Source organism: Oryza glaberrima, chromosome 5 (genome assembly GCF_000147395.1).
Source record: "Oryza glaberrima chromosome 5, OglaRS2, whole genome shotgun sequence".
Taxonomy (NCBI): domain Eukaryota; kingdom Viridiplantae; phylum Streptophyta; class Magnoliopsida; order Poales; family Poaceae; genus Oryza; species Oryza glaberrima.
In genome coordinates, this window is record NC_068330.1 from 25565977 (window position 1) to 25585027 (window position 19051).

General features: G+C 43.5%; 3 protein-coding genes across 3 annotated transcripts; all 3 read left to right on the forward strand.

The window, feature by feature from the left end:
• The first annotated feature begins 736 nt into the window (after positions 1 to 736).
• On the forward strand, positions 737 to 1606 carry LOC127774316 (mitochondrial import receptor subunit TOM7-1-like). The gene has a single exon (XM_052300541.1). It carries the CDS (start codon positions 825 to 827, stop codon positions 1077 to 1079), a length of 255 nt encoding a protein of 84 aa, XP_052156501.1. The 5' UTR covers positions 737 to 824; the 3' UTR covers positions 1080 to 1606.
• A 2222-nt stretch (positions 1607 to 3828) lies between these two features.
• On the forward strand, positions 3829 to 11807 carry LOC127773770 (uncharacterized). Its single transcript, XM_052299944.1, has 15 exons — positions 3829 to 4135; positions 4913 to 5318; positions 5417 to 5594; positions 6035 to 6174; positions 6250 to 7495; positions 7573 to 7673; positions 7791 to 7935; positions 8376 to 8444; positions 8531 to 8576; positions 8670 to 9043; positions 9243 to 9322; positions 9434 to 9569; positions 9820 to 9979; positions 10203 to 10285; positions 11043 to 11807. Exons 1-15 carry the CDS (start codon positions 4018 to 4020, stop codon positions 11169 to 11171), a joined length of 3411 nt encoding a protein of 1136 aa, XP_052155904.1. The 5' UTR covers positions 3829 to 4017; the 3' UTR covers positions 11172 to 11807.
• Positions 11808 to 16640: 4833 nt separating this feature from the next.
• LOC127774029 (transcription repressor OFP8-like) lies at positions 16641 to 18083 on the forward strand. Its single transcript, XM_052300298.1, has one exon. The coding sequence runs from the start codon at positions 16792 to 16794 to the stop codon at positions 17725 to 17727; it is 936 nt and encodes a 311-aa protein (XP_052156258.1). The 5' UTR covers positions 16641 to 16791; the 3' UTR covers positions 17728 to 18083.
• The last annotated feature ends 968 nt before the right edge of the window (positions 18084 to 19051 follow it).

The window sequence follows — 19051 nt, forward strand, 5'->3', positions numbered from 1 at the left end:
CTTGTTATAGTGTTTGAGTTAGTTGTGCTTGTTGTTATTCATGATGTTTTTACTTCATGATGAGCCAAATTTAAGTCCACTTTGTCTCCCTTAACTAGTGGCTAAATTTGATTCGCATCCCTAAACCATGATACCGGATATCTCGACCCCCAACTATTTAAATTGGTGTAAGGTGGTTTCGCTGACGTGGCATTCTGTGACATCCAATTCATCAAATAAATTAAAAATGTGACATCCAATTCATTAAATAAATTAAAAAATAAAGTGACAGTAGTGGCATTCTGTGACATCCAAGTCATCAAATAAATTAAAAAAATAAAGTGACAGTAGTGGCACAGGCAAAGGAAGGCCGCGTCAGGTGGCGGAGGGGAGCCAGGGGAGGAGGGGCCGAAGGGGAAGAGGAAGAATGACGTGTCTCACAAGATGACTCAGCGGGATAGACCAAGTCAAAGTGCCATGTCATTGAAACCGCCTCCAAAACTGTTAAAGGAATCAAATTACACTGGTTTTAATAGTTGGGAGGGTCAAGATATCCAGTATTGTAGTTTAGGGATATGATCATATCAATTAGATTGGGGCTATAGTTGAGGGAGTAAAGATGGACTTACTCTCCCAAGCCGCAAAGCGCCTATCTCCACGCGCCCAGGTATTCTCCACCGGACCAGCCCGCTTACGTCCGAAGGCCCACAAGAGCAGCTCTCTTCCCTCGCTCTCGCCGAGTGCTCCAGTAGGGTTTTGTTTAGTTTTCACTTTACCTTTTCCCGCACGGCGACGAAGAGGAGGAAGGAGCGGCGCCACCACCACCACCACCACCACCCCACGCCATGGCGAACCCAGCGCAGGGGCCTCTGAGGGCGAGGACGAAGCCCGCGGGGAGGAGGGGCGGCGCTCCGCCGCCCGCCGCGGAGGATCCGTCCCGGGCGGCGGCGGCGGCGAGGCGCTCGGTGCGGAAGTGGAGCACGTGGACGATGAAGACGGCGAAGGTGGCGGCGTACTACGGCTTCATCCCCCTCGTCATCGTCATCGGCATGAACTCCGACCCCAAGCCCTCCATCGGACAGCTCCTCTCCCCGCTGTGATTCCGCTTCGACCCCCACTCGACTCTGCCTCCGCTTTTCTTGGGCTCTGCTACATGATCGTACTTACTGCGTAGTTGATCTGCAATTAGTACTATTTTGCTACTAGTATATTCGCTATGTGTTAGCAATATTCTGCACTGTTAATTTGCTGGGAACTGGGAAGTTAGTACTTGCATCGATCGTCATGTAACCTTTGTGATGAATTTGGTGATGCCTGCGTTTGATTCTGATGCGTGCCAGGCATGTCGAATACCATGGTTCGGTGCTTGCCTTGCGAGATGCCTCTTGATCTATTATTGTGTGGACCTTGTTCAGGAGAGTGTTTTTGGCCAATAGCTTTGAGCAATTCAAGGGAGTTTCAATCTTCTTCTGGGTGCCTGTTTAGGCTGGAAATTCCAAAGATGAATACCTGTTTTCTTTACTGTATCTTGAATTCCAGTTCTTGTTGGCAATGATGCATGCTTCTACAGTTCTACTGTCGTTTCATTTGATCTTGTTGCTGTTTGTTCAACGCCTGTCTCAATGGATGCTCCTGCACTGGTTCCATAATTCAGAGTTTACAGCGTTTGAAATGTTATATCTTATATCTGTTGTTTTTCGAAATGTGAGTGATTACTGGCATATCGCTGCAATGCTGTTCATCCACATGGTGTTTAAATTTACTGGAGTTTCTAGGACAACTTGTTGCTGTCTTATACATGAATTTGAGTTTGTTTAATGCTCTCGTCTTATGCCGATCTCAATGGATACTACCGGATTGGTTCATAGATCAGAGTTTCACATATTTACACACTGCTTGAAGCTTATATCTGATGCTATTCGAAATTTGGGTGATTGATGCATATTGCTGTAATTCTGTTCATCCAATGTCGTGTTTACTGGTGTTTCTGCAAGGATATCCTGTTACTGTGTGGTTACAGGAATTTGGTGAGTTTTCTTTACTAGTACTACTAACGGTGATCTTCCTTAAGATTTTTCCATGGAAATTGGGGTACAATTAGAATATCCACTCCACTGATTGTAACATGGGCGGGATAGATCTGGAACAATTATGAATGAGGCACCAGCGGGGTTGTACCAGTGTTCGTGTATTTTAAGGGCCTGTTCACTTTGATGCCATTTTCAACTATACCATTTTTTAAAAAAATTTGCCAAAAAAAATGTCTACGTTTAGTTTGTTGTCAAATTTGGTAAATACATAAGAAATCTTGCCAAAATGCCAAAATTTGGTAAGGTTTGTTTTGGCTACAATCTGAACAGGCCATAACTGTCTGGAACAATTACTATGTCCTAGGAGGGTGGTGCACGACTGTTTTCATGGGAGAAACGACAGGGGCGGGTAGATTATTCATGTATGTTGATCCACCTTAGGTTCATGAGTTGCCTTCCAAATGCCTCAGTTTCATCTCTCCCAGGCTATTTGGAGCATTGGGATTTCACAGACTAGTATTTAGATAAAACAGTTCAACTCCCGCCATACGGTTCTTGCAAATTGTACGACTATAGAGACGGACGGCCAAGTTTTCGACCTTTTGTTGCATCTTGATGCAAATCCTGAGAGGCCAATTTGGTGGTTCACTGGCGTCCCTTGAAATATAAAAAAGTTAAGGGATTTTTCTTGAGATCGAACTAGTTCTTCGTAAAATCGCACCAAACTTCTTATACTTCCTCCGTTTCACAATGTAAGTCATTCTAGCATTTCCCACATTCATATAGTTGTTAATAAATCTAGACGTATTTATCTAGATTCATTAACAGTTATGTGAATATGATGAATGCTAGAATGACTTACATTGTGAAATGGAGGGAATACGTTTCAAAGACACATATATTTTAAAATGTCAGCTTGGTAATTAATGAAAGTGCCATTTTTTATTAACAAAATCTTGCGAAATACAATTATTACCTTCAACGTTAGGGGCAGACCTAGGCTTTGTGCAACGACATAGAACATTGAACAAAACAGTACTCCATCCGTCCTAAAATATTCCAACCTTGTACTAGTATGTGAGTACGGGGTTGGCTTATTTTGGAACAGGGTAAGTACTCCCAAATATTCTTTTTTTATATGTATTTTAGTCCTTGAGGTAAAGCCTAGATGGTGAGATCGCCAAACTGAGTGACGCCTAAATCTTACCATTCATCCCAACGTATTTGGCGCTAAGACATACCACCTCAGTGTCAATCTCACTGACGCCAAGGTAGAAGTCTATATCTACAGTAAGTTTTTACAAGATGTTTTTTTCTAAAATACATCTTTCAAAAGAGCTAAAATATCAAAAATTCAGTAATATTCTACCATACTAGCACAATTTTGGTCCAAACTAAAATAGGATGGCTAGCGAGTCTTGACCGATTTGTCGGTCCACCTCTATTTCACGCCAACTATTTTATGAAACCGTTCGACTCCAGTTAATAATTTGTTTGACAAACTACTATACCTGATTAAACCAAATTCTCAATTTTCTTTTAATATATTGTTAAACGTGACCGTTCTTTCTACCGATTAATGGAAGTATTGCCTGTATTGGTCTAAGTTGAAAAAAAGTCTGGCACATTGTTGAAGTGTTACCTGGCACAGAACTGTAGTAGTAAAGTGAACATACACAACCAACTCACCATTTTTGATGGGTCCCATGATGCAGTGACATGGATTCGTTTCGAAATTCGAATATACAGTACAACTTAGAAATCGAAGCAAAAGAAATGGAAATAAAACCGCAACAACAACAAATGAGAAAAAAAAACATAAAAATCGAGTCCCCGCAAAATAGAAAGTCCCCGGAAAAGGATCGCCTCGCCGGCCGCCGTTCCCTCCCCACAAACCCAAAATCAACAGCCGGCCGGCCACCGCCACCGCCACCGCCACCGCCACCTCCCCTTCCTCCTCCTCTCCCGCACCCCCGCCGCCGGCAGCCGCGCGGCGGAGCTGCCGGCGATGGCGACGGCAGGCGGCCCGGGGAGGGCGCACACGGTCCGCGACCTCGCGGAGGAGGGGAAGAAGCGGGCCGTGCTGCTCCTCGTCTTCGCCTTCGGCCTCGCCTTCCTCATGTCCCGTGAGTTCTCCCAAACCCTAAGATAGCGCTTGTCTGCTGGTAGCTTCGAGCTCTCCGATAGGTAGGGAGGGGACGGTGATTTTTGTTTGCCGATGCATTTGTTCGGTCACCAGTTCCGTGATTAGGGTTTATGTTGGTTGCTCGTTCCGATGCATCTGATTTGAACCGTGTTTCTCGGGTAATCATCCTCCCTAGATGCGGTAACGGCGGTAGTGATGTACTACTGATTTTTGTTTCACCATCGTTTCTACTCGCTGTTGTTAGGGCGTTTGTTCCAGCGGTTGTTGCGTTGAGCTCTTCATTTTCTGTTCATTGTTGTTTTTCGAGTAGAGAGATTAGTTTGTCCCACAGGTGCTGTAAATTGCTGCATTGAGCAGTTGGTAAATTTGGGGTACACTTGGTGTCCGAGCGGATCATTTTTCGTGTTATATGATGTGTTACTTCTTAGAGACATCAGAAATTTTGTTGCTGATTGTCCATTCTATGGGTTCATGCCTGTGGTGGCATGTTGGTAGTTGTAAATTTGTTTAATGTATAATGTTGCATACAACACTAATTATATGTTAGACTGCATGATTGAGTGTAGAGACAAGCGAGATAAGCACTAAGTATGTCAGTTCAATTTTGGCCTTGTGGCTTTGCCTATGCCAGGGATCATAAAGCATACCTCTGTGGAAGTTGAAAAAAAGTGCTACATTTCGAAGAAAAGCTAAGATCCATGTTTGTTAACCCAGTATTCTACTGAACTAATGTAATGACTAATTTTGTCCATTGCAGTGACAAGCTCCTCAGTTTGGATTAACTTGCCATTTGCCACAGCTTTGATTGTTTTATTTCGCTACATATCACTTGACTATGATTTCCGTAGAAAGAGCACAACTACCACAGATAACGATGCCAGTCGCGCACTTACCAAAACAAAAAGTATTGAACCAAATAAAATCCCCTCTATTCAAAAGGATGGAAAGTCAGATTGGAAGAGCAAGGTGAATTCCCCTCCAGTTGAAGCTGCAATTGAACAGTTCACAAGGCACCTTGTCACAGAGTGGGTAACAGATCTATGGTACTCCCGTGTAACACCTGACAAGGAAGGTCCAGAGGAACTCATCAATATAGTTAATAATGTCCTGGGAGAGATATCAGTCCGGGCAAGAAACGTTAACCTTATCGCTCTGCTAACCAGGTTGTGAAAAGTCTGATCTGTCACATGAAGTACATGAAACAGTGCAAAATTTAAGAACAATGGATGTCTTACAGTAAAATCTTCTCTACCTTTTTCAGGGATCTGATTGATCTTATATGCAAAAATTTGGAGCTTTATCATTTATGCCAAGCCAAGATTGGAAAAGAGAAGTTTGTTAATCTCTCGACGGAGCGTCGTGATGCTGAACTAAAACTGACCCTTATAACCGAAAACAAGTTGCATCCAGCTTTATTTTCAGCCAGTGCTGAGCACAAGGTAAGACCGAATGGATCATGAAGCTTCCAGTTTCTTGTAGTAAGTTATTGTGTTTTCAGATCTCAATGTGATCGGAAATTTGATGGACCGCTAAGGCTGGAATTTTGATTATGTTTCACAAGTACCACGGATGATAACAATATGCACCATAACACTCCTGCTTCTTCACATCGATAATCGATTATGATTATTTCTTGAATTTCATATATACCTGTATATTACCCAGCTGCCCATGGTGTTGAATCTGCGCACGGTATAAGCTGAGTGTTGCTAGGTTAATACATATTTAAAAATCCGGTAGATTAATCATATGCATTCCTGGTGATCTCTTGTGTAAACTGTTTGGGAGGTATGACATATTAAATTGTATTCCCATTGTTTATCTGTTTAAGCATCAAAGATCATATGATAACATAGTATATGTTTATTTTTCCTTGCAGATCCTACAAAGTCTTGCTGATGGGTTGATATCAGTAACAGCAAAACCTCAGGATCTGCAGTGTTACTTCTTCCGATGTACTGCACGAGAACTTCTTGCATGTGCAGTCATGAGACCTGTCGTGAATTTAGCAAACCCAAGGTAGTGAGCCACTGCTCCTGCTCTACTTGATTCTGTTTTTTTCTGTTGTCATCATTTTGAGATGTACATTTGCAGGTTTATAAATGAAAGAATTGAATTGTTGGCTCTTTCTCATGCCAACAAGGCAGAAAGAGGAGTTGCAGAATCATTGGAGCATGCTACAATGGTTAAGCAAAGGGAACCTCCTATGCCAACTGTTGATGAACTTGCTGCACTAATAGATCCCACGAGTTCAGGGGTTGAACTTGTGCGATTTAGTCAGGATCAGTCCAAAGCTGCACCAGATACGCAACTCAGTAATACTAGACATCCATCTAACCTCAAACCAAATTCCTCTAGTACTTCTTTGACCAATAGTTCACATCCACTTGAGTCTAGCATTTTATCTTCCACTACCCATGGTCATTCGAATTCCAGTATGTCATTGCATTCCCAAAGTAGTGGCAGGACAACTGCAGAATGTTATGAGGGAGAATGGGCACAGACCATGGATATCAGCTCCCAGCGAAAAAGTCAAGCCCTAGCACCTGAGCACCTTGAGAACATGTGGACTAAAGGGAAGAATTACAAATCAGAAAATGTAAAACATGTTGCGAGAGTACCTTCCAAATCTTCTTCTCTAGGCACTTCTCCAGTGCAGCAGTCAGCTCCTTACAGCACTTCTGTTGGTCATTATCCTAGTGCTCCACAAAGGCAGACAACTATGTCTCGTTCTGATGACCAACATTTGATTAAACACTCAACTACTGCTGCATACTTAAATGGCACCAATCATCTGAGGATGGCTTTATCCAGAGAAAGTGCAGATCATGCCAGCCAAGAAGACTTTGGAGTGGACAGTGAGAGTTCATATGCCACTGAGGAGGATGAGAATAACAATGTGACTGGGCTTGACTCTCCAGTAACGAGAGTTTGGGACAGCAAAAGTAAAGGAAATGCCACCTCATCACATATACACCATCCACTTGAATCTCCAGGTTTCCATAAAGCAAAGAAGAACAGAAGTCATATTGGCAAGTTGAAAATGACAAAAACTTCAGGAAGAAAAAGGTCAAGGTCAAATTCTCAAAAGCCTCCTGTCTGGCTAGAGGTGGAGAGATCATCTTTATTGATGGGGGATGATTTAGATATACTGAATACATCGGCAGATGATTCAAGGACGGATGGACTGTATGATGATACTGAGGTGGAAAGTATGTCAAGGATGTTTAGTGGTGCGAATGCTTCATCTTTGTCATTGGCATCAACTGACTCTTCATATTCATCAAATTATTCCACCACTAATGTGCTAGAAGACTCTTATTTGAAGTTGAAATGTGAGGTATTACATTCTCCTTTTAGTTATCCTGGTCCTGATAACTATAGATGGCACATATATTTATTCAATTTCTTATTCAGGTGGTAGGAGCTAGCATTGTGAAAAGTGGATCTGGCATGTTTGCTGTATATTCTGTTTCTGTGACTGATGCCAATGGTAATAGTTGGTCCATCAAGAGGAGGTGATTATATTCTAGTTTTGTATTCACGTGAGCTGTAACAGATATTGCACCTATGATTATTCAAACGTGGTGATACTTCTTTTTAACTGGACTTGCACTATTTTTTGACCTTATCAGATTTCGCCATTTCGAAGAGCTACATCGGCGTTTGAAAGAATATTCTCAGTACAATCTTCACTTGCCTCCAAAGCACTTCCTTTCGTCAGGGCTAGAGGTCCCTGTTGTTCGAGAGAGATGCAAGTTGCTTGACATATATCTAAAGGTGTTTTTCTTGTGCTGTTTGAAGATTCCAAGTTCATTTTTTCAATCGCTCCATACCTTATAATTCGAACTTAAGACCAACTTTCATGAGGCCTAAAACGATGCAAACATATCGCAAGCAGCACAGAGTTTTCTTGCTATTTTCTTCGGAGGTATACCAGATAGTGCGCTTCTTAGAATTCTTCAGACGTATGAATAGACTTGCAAGCATGCATGTGCAGCTAATTACATCTTCATCGATGTTAGTTTGTTGGCTTGTTATATATTTAGTAAACATCTGTGAGCTTTGTTTTCTGTTCTCCTGTTGCTATATGGTAACTTTATTTTTTTTCCATGTTTTGCTTCAAGTGTTTCGTTGTCTGAACATAATGCATGCTTATGAAATTTGAATGCTCATTTAAACAAAACACACTTCTAATCACATGATTATTTGTTCTACAGAAGCTTCTTCAGATTCCCACTGTTTCAAGCTGTATAGAGGTCTGGGATTTTCTAAGTGTTGATTCACAGGTTAGTGTTTTCTTTAATCTTGTTGCACTCACCCGTTGAAACTGGTATATTATAATTCAATAACTTGTCAAATGTCCTCGCTGCAGACATACATCTTCACTGACACTCTCTCAGTTATCCAGACGTTGTCAGGTGAATAATCCCCTTTTAGTTGAGTAGCTAATCTATTTTTTAAACCGTTTGCGTTTTCATGCTATTTAATGCCCATTCTGTGATATCACACAGTCAATTTAGATGAAAGATCAAAAGAGAAGAATACAAAATCATTCAATTCTTCCCAAGCTTTGAATGGGAATTTGGTCTCTGCTAGCCAATCTTTGCATGTACATAAAGATGATACCATGCCAAAGGAGAAGGATAAAGACTTTGATGCTGTTGATGGTTTGAGATCAAGGAAGAGGAACACGGAACAGAATTTAGGAATTGGTGTTGGCAACACAAATGCCAATCTTCATGAAGACCTCTCTGGAAGTGACCCTGAACAGAACGAGCATTCATTTATAATAAATTCGGGAAATTCTAAAAAGACACTGTCAAGTGAAACTGACTACCCGCCTCAAAGTTTGGAGTCTGATGGATACTCAGTAGCTCCTAATGATGTAAGTTATAGTAATTAGTTCTACTGCCACATTTTGTTATCGTTCTTGCATTTGAGCAGTCTTTTGTTCCTCCATTTTTGTTCTTTTACTTTAATTGTACGTGGTGCACCAGCTGCCTGCCTTATAACTTCAAAATTAATTGCACATGGTGCACCAGCTAACCTGCCTGACTAATAACTTCAAAACTACTATAATGCAGTGGATGGCTCCAAATCTTAGTGTGCCCTTATTTCATTTGGTTGATGTGGTTTTTCAGCTCCAAGATGGTGGCTGGATCAGGTACATCATTATAATTTCTAACTTTTAGCGTATCTAACTTTAGTATTTGCACTTGTAGAATAAACCCCCAAGTAAAATAGTTCCTACTGTCGTTCTTCTTTTTATTTTTAGGAGGCAAGCATTTTGGATAGTGAAGCAAATACTGCAACTGGGAATGGGAGACACATTTGATGACTGGCTTGTTGAGAAAATCCAGTTACTTAGGAAGGGGAGGATTGTTGCTTTTGCAGTTAAGCGGGTTGAACAAGTAAGTGTCAAATCCTTAGCAATGCAGGTGCCAAGGTGCCAGCAGAGTGAAAGGGAACTGTTTTCTTTGATGCAGCTAAATAAATCATATTATAAGACTTTCTAGCATTATCCAAATTCATATAGATGTTAATGAATCTAGACACACATATGTCTAGATTCATTAACATATATATGAATGTGGGCAATGCTAGAAAGTCTTATAAGTCTTTGGTCTGAATTGCATAATTTTCTAATTTCACTCTGTGCAGATACTCTGGCCAGATGGAATTTTCCTGACAAAACATCCTAAGAGAAAAGCAGCAACACCTCCACCTGGTTCCCAGAGTAACGGCATGGCCAACTATCTGACTGATGAACAACGACTAGAGGATGCTCATCGTGCAAATTTTGTCCATGAACTAATGATAGGTGAACTTCATACGTAATATTATTCTATGGGTGATGCTACACCACTTTATTTTGTTAAAATATATTGGTTTCCCTCTTAGTTTGCTTCCGTAGTTGTAGAGATGTAATGATTCCCTTCTAATAACAGACTTGTTGCCTGAATTTGAATGCTTCATAACTGCTTTTAGTCTTTAAAGTCCGCATGTTGTTTTAACACTACCATCTTACTGTTTTATCTGCACAGAGAAAGCACCATCTGCGTTAGTGAGTCTGGTTGGTCGAAAGGAGTACGAAAGATGTGCTCAGGACGTCTACTTCTTTCTTCAGGTAAATATGCCCAGAGGATTCAGGTCATACCCTTTTTTTTTTTTGCGAGGAAAAAAAGTAGATCATACTGGATGCAAATTTACCATTTTCTGAGCATTCTGCATGATATTACCATTAGAACTCACAACTTTCTTCAAAAGAAACACTGAAATCATTATTTTTTTTTTAAGCAGCTAAGGTAGGCAGTCTTAACATCACATGCCTCATGTTGGGGGTGTTGTGAGTTTAACCATGTTTTTGTAGAAGTTAGGGTACTAGTGTATCTCACAGAAATTCATAGAGACCTTCAATAACAAGCTCAATCAGCATCTACCTGTGTAGAGTAGTAATGTTTTTGAAAAGTAAATGTATATCTAATAATGTGACTTGATTAAACTTCTCTGAACCAATTTGGGAGTTTGTTGAAGCAATAATATTTATACGAAACTGGGATACCTTCTCCACAAATGTATGTCCTTGTGGCATGCACGTACTCACTTTGACCTAGACTGCCTAAAGGTATGTAGATTTGGCCAGAGTATATGGACAGGTTGATTGTAAAAGATGATTTCGTGATATTATTATAAATCATAAAGTTTTTGTAACATACGCATGGGACACGGCTATAAATATTGATGTCTCTCTCTGTGTCTCTCTTAAACTAAAAAACATGTATTTGTGAAAAGAAAATTCTTAGGAAACAACCTTAAGGTCAAATACAGTAGCATCAGTAACTATATGATCCTTGACTGATGTTTGGAGTTTATTTTCTGTACAGTCTCCAGTTTGTTTGAAGCAGCTAGCATTTGAAGTCCTAGAGCTCCTTGTACTAGCTGCATTTCCAGAGTTGGATGACATTGTGAAGAAGTGGCATGAAGACAAACAGCAGTTGTACGTCCTGGAATAATTTTTCATGGTGAACGAATTATTCCGCAGGGTCAGATCAAACACGTATGCTTGATGCAGAGTGCAGATCCATTCCAGTGTAAATAAGGGAATCCCGAAATCAGTGCTGTTTTGACATTTCTGTTTAAATGGAGGCGACTTCGTGCAGTGTGAATATGATTAGTTAGCAGTTTGTGAGAACGGTCCCTTCTCCCCCATGGACCAGTAGGCCGTTTTTTTGTTCGACAGACTGGTCTCTCTCTTTTTTTTTTCTCATAGAATCATAGAGTTTGGTATACATAATGCAGCTTGAAAGAAAGAGGTCACACAGTATTTTTTACTGTAGGTGTAGGGTTGATGTACTTTTTGTTAGCGTCTGTTTTTTGTCCCCTGTGGGTGTTACCAAATTTTGTAACTCCGCATTACGTTGAATGAAGATAAAGAAGTGATCCAGGAATTCCTCCTTCGCTGGTTGTTAGTTCTAAGGGCTCTATCTGAGTCGTCCTTGATTGTCGTTGGCTCGTTAAACCTTTTGCCCTTTGCTGGATCCTTTCCATGTGCTCTCGTTATAAGAGTCATGCTATCATCATCTTCTCTATGAACACTTTGAGCTTACAGTTCAGCTCGCTGCAGCAGCTTGTTTGTCAGTCTCTTGTTTTTCCCCCCCTGAAGAGTGTATCTGTATAGAACTCTGGCAACAGTACACAAATAAGTTTCCATTCAAACATTCACAACCAGGCTGCGCCTCGGGAATTGGGATGGCCGTGATCCGGCACAGGGAAGGGAACGCAACACCGGGCGGCCGACACGCCGCATCACCTGCACTTCACTGCATTCTGTAGAAGAAAACCGTGGACGGGCGAGAGCGGTATGCGCAAGTGCACCGAATGAGGCCGGAGATCTCCTCCAGCTAGCCGGCAACCAACCGTATCACAGCACGGCCACCCCGCGCGTGTCCAAAACGCCGCGGCTCGTGGCCGGCCCCGCCCGCCGGCGTCTAGTCGTACTCCGTCGTAAATAGGTACTGTTCATGGCTAAACGCCAGGACGATCACCGGGATTGTTCTCTGAACCTCCCCTGTTTGGAGAGGACGCTTTGGCTGTGCTTGCAAAGCTGATGACATCACAGACACCCTGCCTGTCTGAACCAGCCGAAGCATATTGTTGCCTCTCGCCCAGGTACATTCGTGCAGAGGCACGGACCTCACAGTAGCCATCTCCCTTTGGCAACTCTTGTCGTGGTATTGACAGGTTCATGGAAGAAGCTAGGCTCCTGATCGAACTGGTCCTGTGAGCTTGTGAGGCTGTGAAGCGAAGCCATTGCAGCGACGACAACAGCCAGCAGCTGCCATTGTGCCATTCTTCGTCCAGCTATAACACTGGTAGGAGTAGTAGCTGCTGCTCATGATTCGCCATTGCTAGTCGCACGCGGTTGATCCAAGGCAACAATCCTCGTGATGGACTCTGCTGACGCTTGCCTGCGTCACATTGTCCTCGGTTCTTGGACTCTGATTGGCATGTACATTGGCTCCAAGTACGTATACTACTGGTACTACATTTGAATTCGACATTAGATTAATCTTTTCTTCCGGTGAGATGTAGGCTTACTTGTTGGCCGTTTCTTTCTTTATGTAAGACTGTAACTATTCGTGTCCTTGGACTTAGCTCTGACATGCATGGTTTTTTGGCCTGTAATCGCGGGACATCAGTGCAGAAGACACTCACTGAAACGATGCGCTAATAATGCAGTAAAATCAATCATGCCCTCCTCCTACTGCATTGGAATTTGGAGGCTTTCAACATTGAACTGTGATGTATCATGTATCTGATATATCATGTGGTTACAAGCTGCTGTGTGAAGGTTACAAAAGTTGCCTTGACAGCTGAGTGAAAATTGGGGCCGTTGGGTTTGTTTGTTTGTTCACTCTTCCTGAATTAATTGCTCACTTTTGTTCGATGTCGATCTTTAAAAAAAGGTTATGTTTGAAATCAAAGCGAGGGAGATGATACGGGGAACAATCAGATAGGTGATAGATGTAGGTATGTGAATGTCTGCTTGTGTTTGATGTGATCTTCCCTGCTAACTGCTAAATATGAAACAATTTTAGGTCAGAGGGTGTTACTCAATCAGAGGGAGATCATCTGGGACTAATGCGGCGACGAGGATTATTCAGATTATTCAGGTATACACGCCTGTGCCTCCCGTGACAGAACAGTTGCTAGTTAAAAACCTGAGAATCTGGAGACAGAAAGGGGTCTCTCTTTGCACATATGTCAAAGCTCACCAACCGGTTGGGTGTATGGTCAGTGAAGTTTATTTAGTGCTCTGCTTGCAGAAGCTTAAACATGTTTTTATGGTGTAACAACCAGCTTTGTACCATCATGTGCAAGCATCCTCCCAGACGGCCGGCCGGCCGGCCGGCACCTTTGATTTCAGCCATTGAAGTTGAAGAGATACGCTTGTCTTGCACTCTGTTCTCACTCGATGCTGCTCTTGAACTTTTCTTTGTCCAATTCGATCTCTTCTTTCCATGTGCTGGAGCCTGGATGGAGATTGGACCATCCACCTAGCATCTTGGATTCCTGGTACTACCGGCTGCTACTTGCGTTAGCTGCAGCGGTAAACAGCAGAATGATGGGGGCGTTGATGACGGCGTCATCCAATCAGGATGGTGATACTGGGAATGGATTCTAAGTCTCGATGCCTTTTTGTTTGTTATCTGAATAGTTATAAAAAAATTTAGAAAACAAATTGATAAGGTATAACTTACATTTGAGTGATATATTGAACTTAAAATAAAATATAAAAGTTCTACTCCTACGTCATTTCATTGATAAAGAAAAGATACACACCGATAAAAAAAAAGATACTAATTCTGTCCTTTAAAAAATATCTGGAGGACCAATATTTTACACTAAAAATTTTGTTACCTCGAGATACCTAGTATCTAGAGGTACCAAATTTTACACTAAAAAATTGTAATATCTCTTGATACCTTTTCAAGAATTGTAAACTTTCCAAAAGAAAAAAACAAACAAACCTGCTGCCTCATTTTTTTTTTTTGAAAGGAATCAGCACGAGACTGTGCTATTTCATTAGATATAGGCGTAAAAGAATACAACCCCTAGGGGCAAAAAAAAAGAGCTGTACAAAATTACATAAGCGCTATGATTAAGTTGGTAAGAATTCTCCAAGTCGCCTTGCGCCTGCCATTATCCAGGTTCTTGCCTCTTCCTTTATTTTTGCCATAAGGTTGAGGGCCGCCGTTTCCTTGTGCTCCAAGTCCCTGCTGCCTCATTTCATTGATAGACAAAAGATACACACCATAAACACTGTTATACAAGCACCTCATTATCTTGTCCTTTTTTAATATATTTTCTATAACCATTGCATAAAACGATCGAGAGGATGTTTTCTCGAGGTTTCGGAATTTCTCAGGGTGGTACCGATGAAACCTGAAACGCGCGTGTAATGGTGGTGGCCGGTGTCACCTGCTCCATGGGCCGCCGCTTGCTGCCTGCAACAATTGGAGGTGGCGATCAGCGAACCACCCAACCAGATCGCACATTCCGGCATCGCGCGCATGCGTGCATGCATGCAGCGGGCGGCAGCAAAAGGAAGGCAGCCAAGAGCACGGAGAAATCATCGGTTTCCGCGTCACAAGCGAAGCGAGTGCCATGAGGCATGAGCAGAGCTTAGCAGCAGCTGCACTTCGACGTGTATCAGTGTATGTGTCACGGTGCAGCGAAGAGCAGTGTGGATATATGGTTTGCAGTTGCACGATCATATCACAGTGTGGATTCAGCTGAGCTTCCTGTCACTGACGAGCTCATACATTCAGGCTAGTAGTATTGGTACTGTAACCCTTGAAATGCCGAGATAGGTTGCGATCGATAATTTATGATCATTAGTTAGATGATCAACCTCGGTCACCTCACCAATCATATTGAGTTTATTATGGGTACATGGTCGAGTAGGACCTGATCATTGCTCATCGTCATCATGGATGTAAGAATGCTGGGGACTGATTTTGTTAGCGCAGAATAGATGTTCTAACTACGAATAAACAAGAGGAACTCATTTAAGTCACCACACTGTTATCGAGTCTCTAATCTGCCACCGAATAATCAATGCTCCGTCAGTGTACGTACACTACTGTTTTACTTCCCTAAATAGTTCGATCACTTAGTTCGATTAAAACCATTCCCCCTCCCCCCCCCCCCCCCCACCCCCCAAAAAAAAAAAAAGACACTACCATTTTCTTGCCATCGTCACCACCTCTCCAGTATGATATTAGATTTGGTATTGCATGTAATCTATAAGATATTATGCCCGATCCCTATAGAATAACATGTCTCATACATAATACCAGGTCTAATTAATAAATAGATGCCACCCAGTCTTAGAATATAAAAATTTTTAGAGGTGGACACGATTATTAAAAAAATAGGTAGAAGTGAATGGTGGAGGATGGATATTAAGAAAGTATGTAGAAGTGAATGGTGGTGGGTGGTTATTAAGAAAATATGAATGGTGGAGGGTTGTGATTGGATGAGTAGTGGATGTAGGTGGGAAAAGTGAATGGTGGAGGATTGTGATTGGATGAGTAGTGGATGTAGGTGGGAAAAATGAATGGTGGATGGTTGTGAACTTGTGATTAGTTGAAAAGAGAATACTGGTGAAGAAGTTATATTTTGGACAAATCTTGAGGGTTAAAAGTTATTATATTTTGGAACGGGGAGAGTAGATACTAAGAGAATAAGATATATCTCTTTTTTTTTTAGTTGTTGTTGGTGATGAACTTAAGGTCATAGAGGCGTAGTGACACGCGGTGAAGGCGGTGGCGAAGTCGTCATAGCCTTCAATGGTGTCTTCGAGGTGCCTCAATTTTGATTAAAAAAACTGAAGCTTTTTCCACCTAATTGATCGATCGGGTGGAGAAAGAGGAAGAAAATGCAGGATGAGGATGTTACATACGAAGACGAGGGTCAAGGCATCACCGAGAAAGACAGAAAGGTGTCGTCTCATCGTCGCTAACCACCGACATCTTCCTTTGATTCTTCGTCCTCCTGTACGCTCGATCTCTCTTTTTCTCTCTCGCTATGGGTCGCCTTTTTAGAGATGAAAAGAAACACGAGATAAATGGGAGAAGAAAGAAGATGTATAGGTAGTGTTTGGTTTTGTTTTGGGGGCTTTCTGATCCGATCTGAAGATTTCTAAAAGCGAGTGCGAGGTCACCTGGATGTTGAGTACTAACACCGAAGCATACCGTATCAATGCGAGGACAGGATTCCGTCCGCTGGCATTCCCCGTTACGGTAAGAATAGTATGCCGTGCCATTATTATTTATCCGGAGGATTTGCTCCCATCATGCATGTATGATGTGGCTAGAGGTGGCGTACGTCCCGTTGCAAAAGCCAACTGTTGCTCCACGACACCAACATATCTGTACCTATCTGGCTGCCACATCATCAGACGATCGCTCGCCATCTCTCGTCGCCCAACTGGAGTAGTATTTTAAGCCCAGCCACCTCGCCGTCTACTACATGCAACTTGAGCGACACCAGCTGCTACTACAACCATCTGCAAGCACAACGAGAGGAATCCAGAGCTAGTAGGCACACTTGTGCATTGTGTCCGTCATGGACATGAGCAAGGCCAGGCGCCATGGCGTCGGCGTCGGCGTCCGGCTGAGGCAGCGGCTGTCGCAGATCCTACTCCACTCTTCCTGCACCACCACATCGGCCACGGCATTCGTCACCACTGTCGCCGTGGCGGCCGGGAACGCCGCCGCCGCGCGCCAAGCACCGCCTCCCGCCGCCGCCAACGACGCCCATCAGCCGAGGCCCAAGATCGATGGCACTGTCCGGCGTCGGCGCCGGCGCAGCGCGCTGGCTCTTGTTCACATCTCCATCGACTGCTCCGGCCCCACCAGCGCCCGCTCTGTCGGCGCCGCGGTCATGCCATCGCCGGTGGCGCCGGCCAAGGACGTGAAGGCTGTCATCAGGAGCAAGGCTCGCGGTGGGAGGCCGCGGTCGCCGTCGTACAGCTGCTCGTCCTCCACCGTCACCGACGACGAGCTCCCGCCGTTCAGCAGCAGCGACGGGGAGGGCGGCGAGGGGGCGGAGACGAGGTCGTCGACGCTCTTCTCCTCCCTCAGCATCTCCTCCGACTCCACCTCCGACTTCTACAACAGCACCGGCGGCGGGTCAAAGCGCCACCACAAGAACCCACCTCGCCGCGTGCCTCGCCGCGCGCCGCCGAGAGGCGCCAATGCCGGCGACGCGAAGCCGCACGAAGACAACAAGGGCGGCGCGAAGAAAGCCGACGACAAGCACGGCGGCGGCGTCGTCGGCGTGGCCGCGGCGGGCAGCATGGCGGTGGTGAAGCGGTCGCACAACCCGTACGCCGACTTCCGGAGCTCGATGGTGGAGATGGTGGTGGAGCGGCGCATCTGCGGCGCCGACGCCATGGGCGACCTCCTGATGTCGTACCTGTCGCTCAACTCAAGGCGCCACCACCCGGCCATCCTCGCCGCCTTCGAGGACGTCTGGGAAGCCGTCTTCGCCACGCCCTGATCGATCGATCGATCGATCTCCATCCTTGTAACAAATGCAGTGTACAGCTTGTTCTTCCAAGCATCGATTGTTCTCCGGAACATGTAACTTAATTTATTATTAGTAGCCGCTTAAGAATTTATTTATCCTTATATCATTGTTTCACTTTCATCCAGATCAGTTCTCTCAAGTGATGAACACTAACAAGTATCCATCCATCAATCCATCACTTGAATCCTGATTGAGTTGTTGCAAGATACATAGTATGCACTCCAGTACAGAGAAATCGTTGATCTTTCCATGTACAGTAATCTTGTGCACGCATGAAATATCTCTGTTCTGATGAGAAGGACACTTAACCAAACTTGGGAACTCTGTTCTACTATTTTTTATGCAGTATAGTGTGGTTAGGATCAAGTTAAGCCGTACACCTGGTGATTGCATTGGACCATTGGTACGTAGGGCCTCTACACTTAATTAGCATCAAGACGGGCAGGATGCCTAGTGGATAACTGGATACACCTATCATCTCTTGTCCTCCTCTCGGACACCATCATTGTTGTCATGACCAAATTCGTGCGCACACCCTGCCTTCCTAGTCCTTTGCAGTTGCACATAGACAACACTCACTAAACTTCACTTCAGGAATTTCTTCACTTCCCATTTAAGAGCCATGAAAAAAATCAGAAAAAATCAAATGAAGAAACAGACTTTTTTTTTAAAAAAAAAAAACAGAACTTGGGATAAGTTTTAAACCAATTTAGCGACGATTCGAAGTACAAACGATCACCGGAGCTGTTTTTTAAAAAAGAACATAGATTCAGTGTAGGCAACTAGGTAGACATGGGCAGCTGGAGATGAAGAGGTTTTAAGGGCCAAGTTGGCGGCGAGCTGATGGAAATTTCTCCCAGCAATCTCCGACGAGCACGACATTTTAATACGGAGTTTAGTCAGTGATTAGTTGCACTAGTAGAACAAGCACAAGACGACGCTGGGCTTGTCCGTACGTGGAGAGAGCACATTGCAGAGCAGATTCTCCCCTGCATTGAACGCTACCCTCTCTCTTCTCTCGATCTCACACTCATGTGCGAGCTGAGCAGCTAGCTAACCTACTGCCCCTACGTTTACTTTCTTTGTTAAATAAACTGGATTTCGTAGGTGTTACGGCGAATGGTTCGTCGTCTTCTAAGTGGAGGATGCTAATGCTAGATTGTTTGGCTAACTAAATTGTACTAGTAGCTATTCTTTTTTTTTCTTGTCGTGAAATTCTACTCCTAGGTGTCAAGTGTTAACCGCACCCTAAGTTTTCATCAAGAAAAAAGCTACTCCCTCCGTTCCTTTTCAA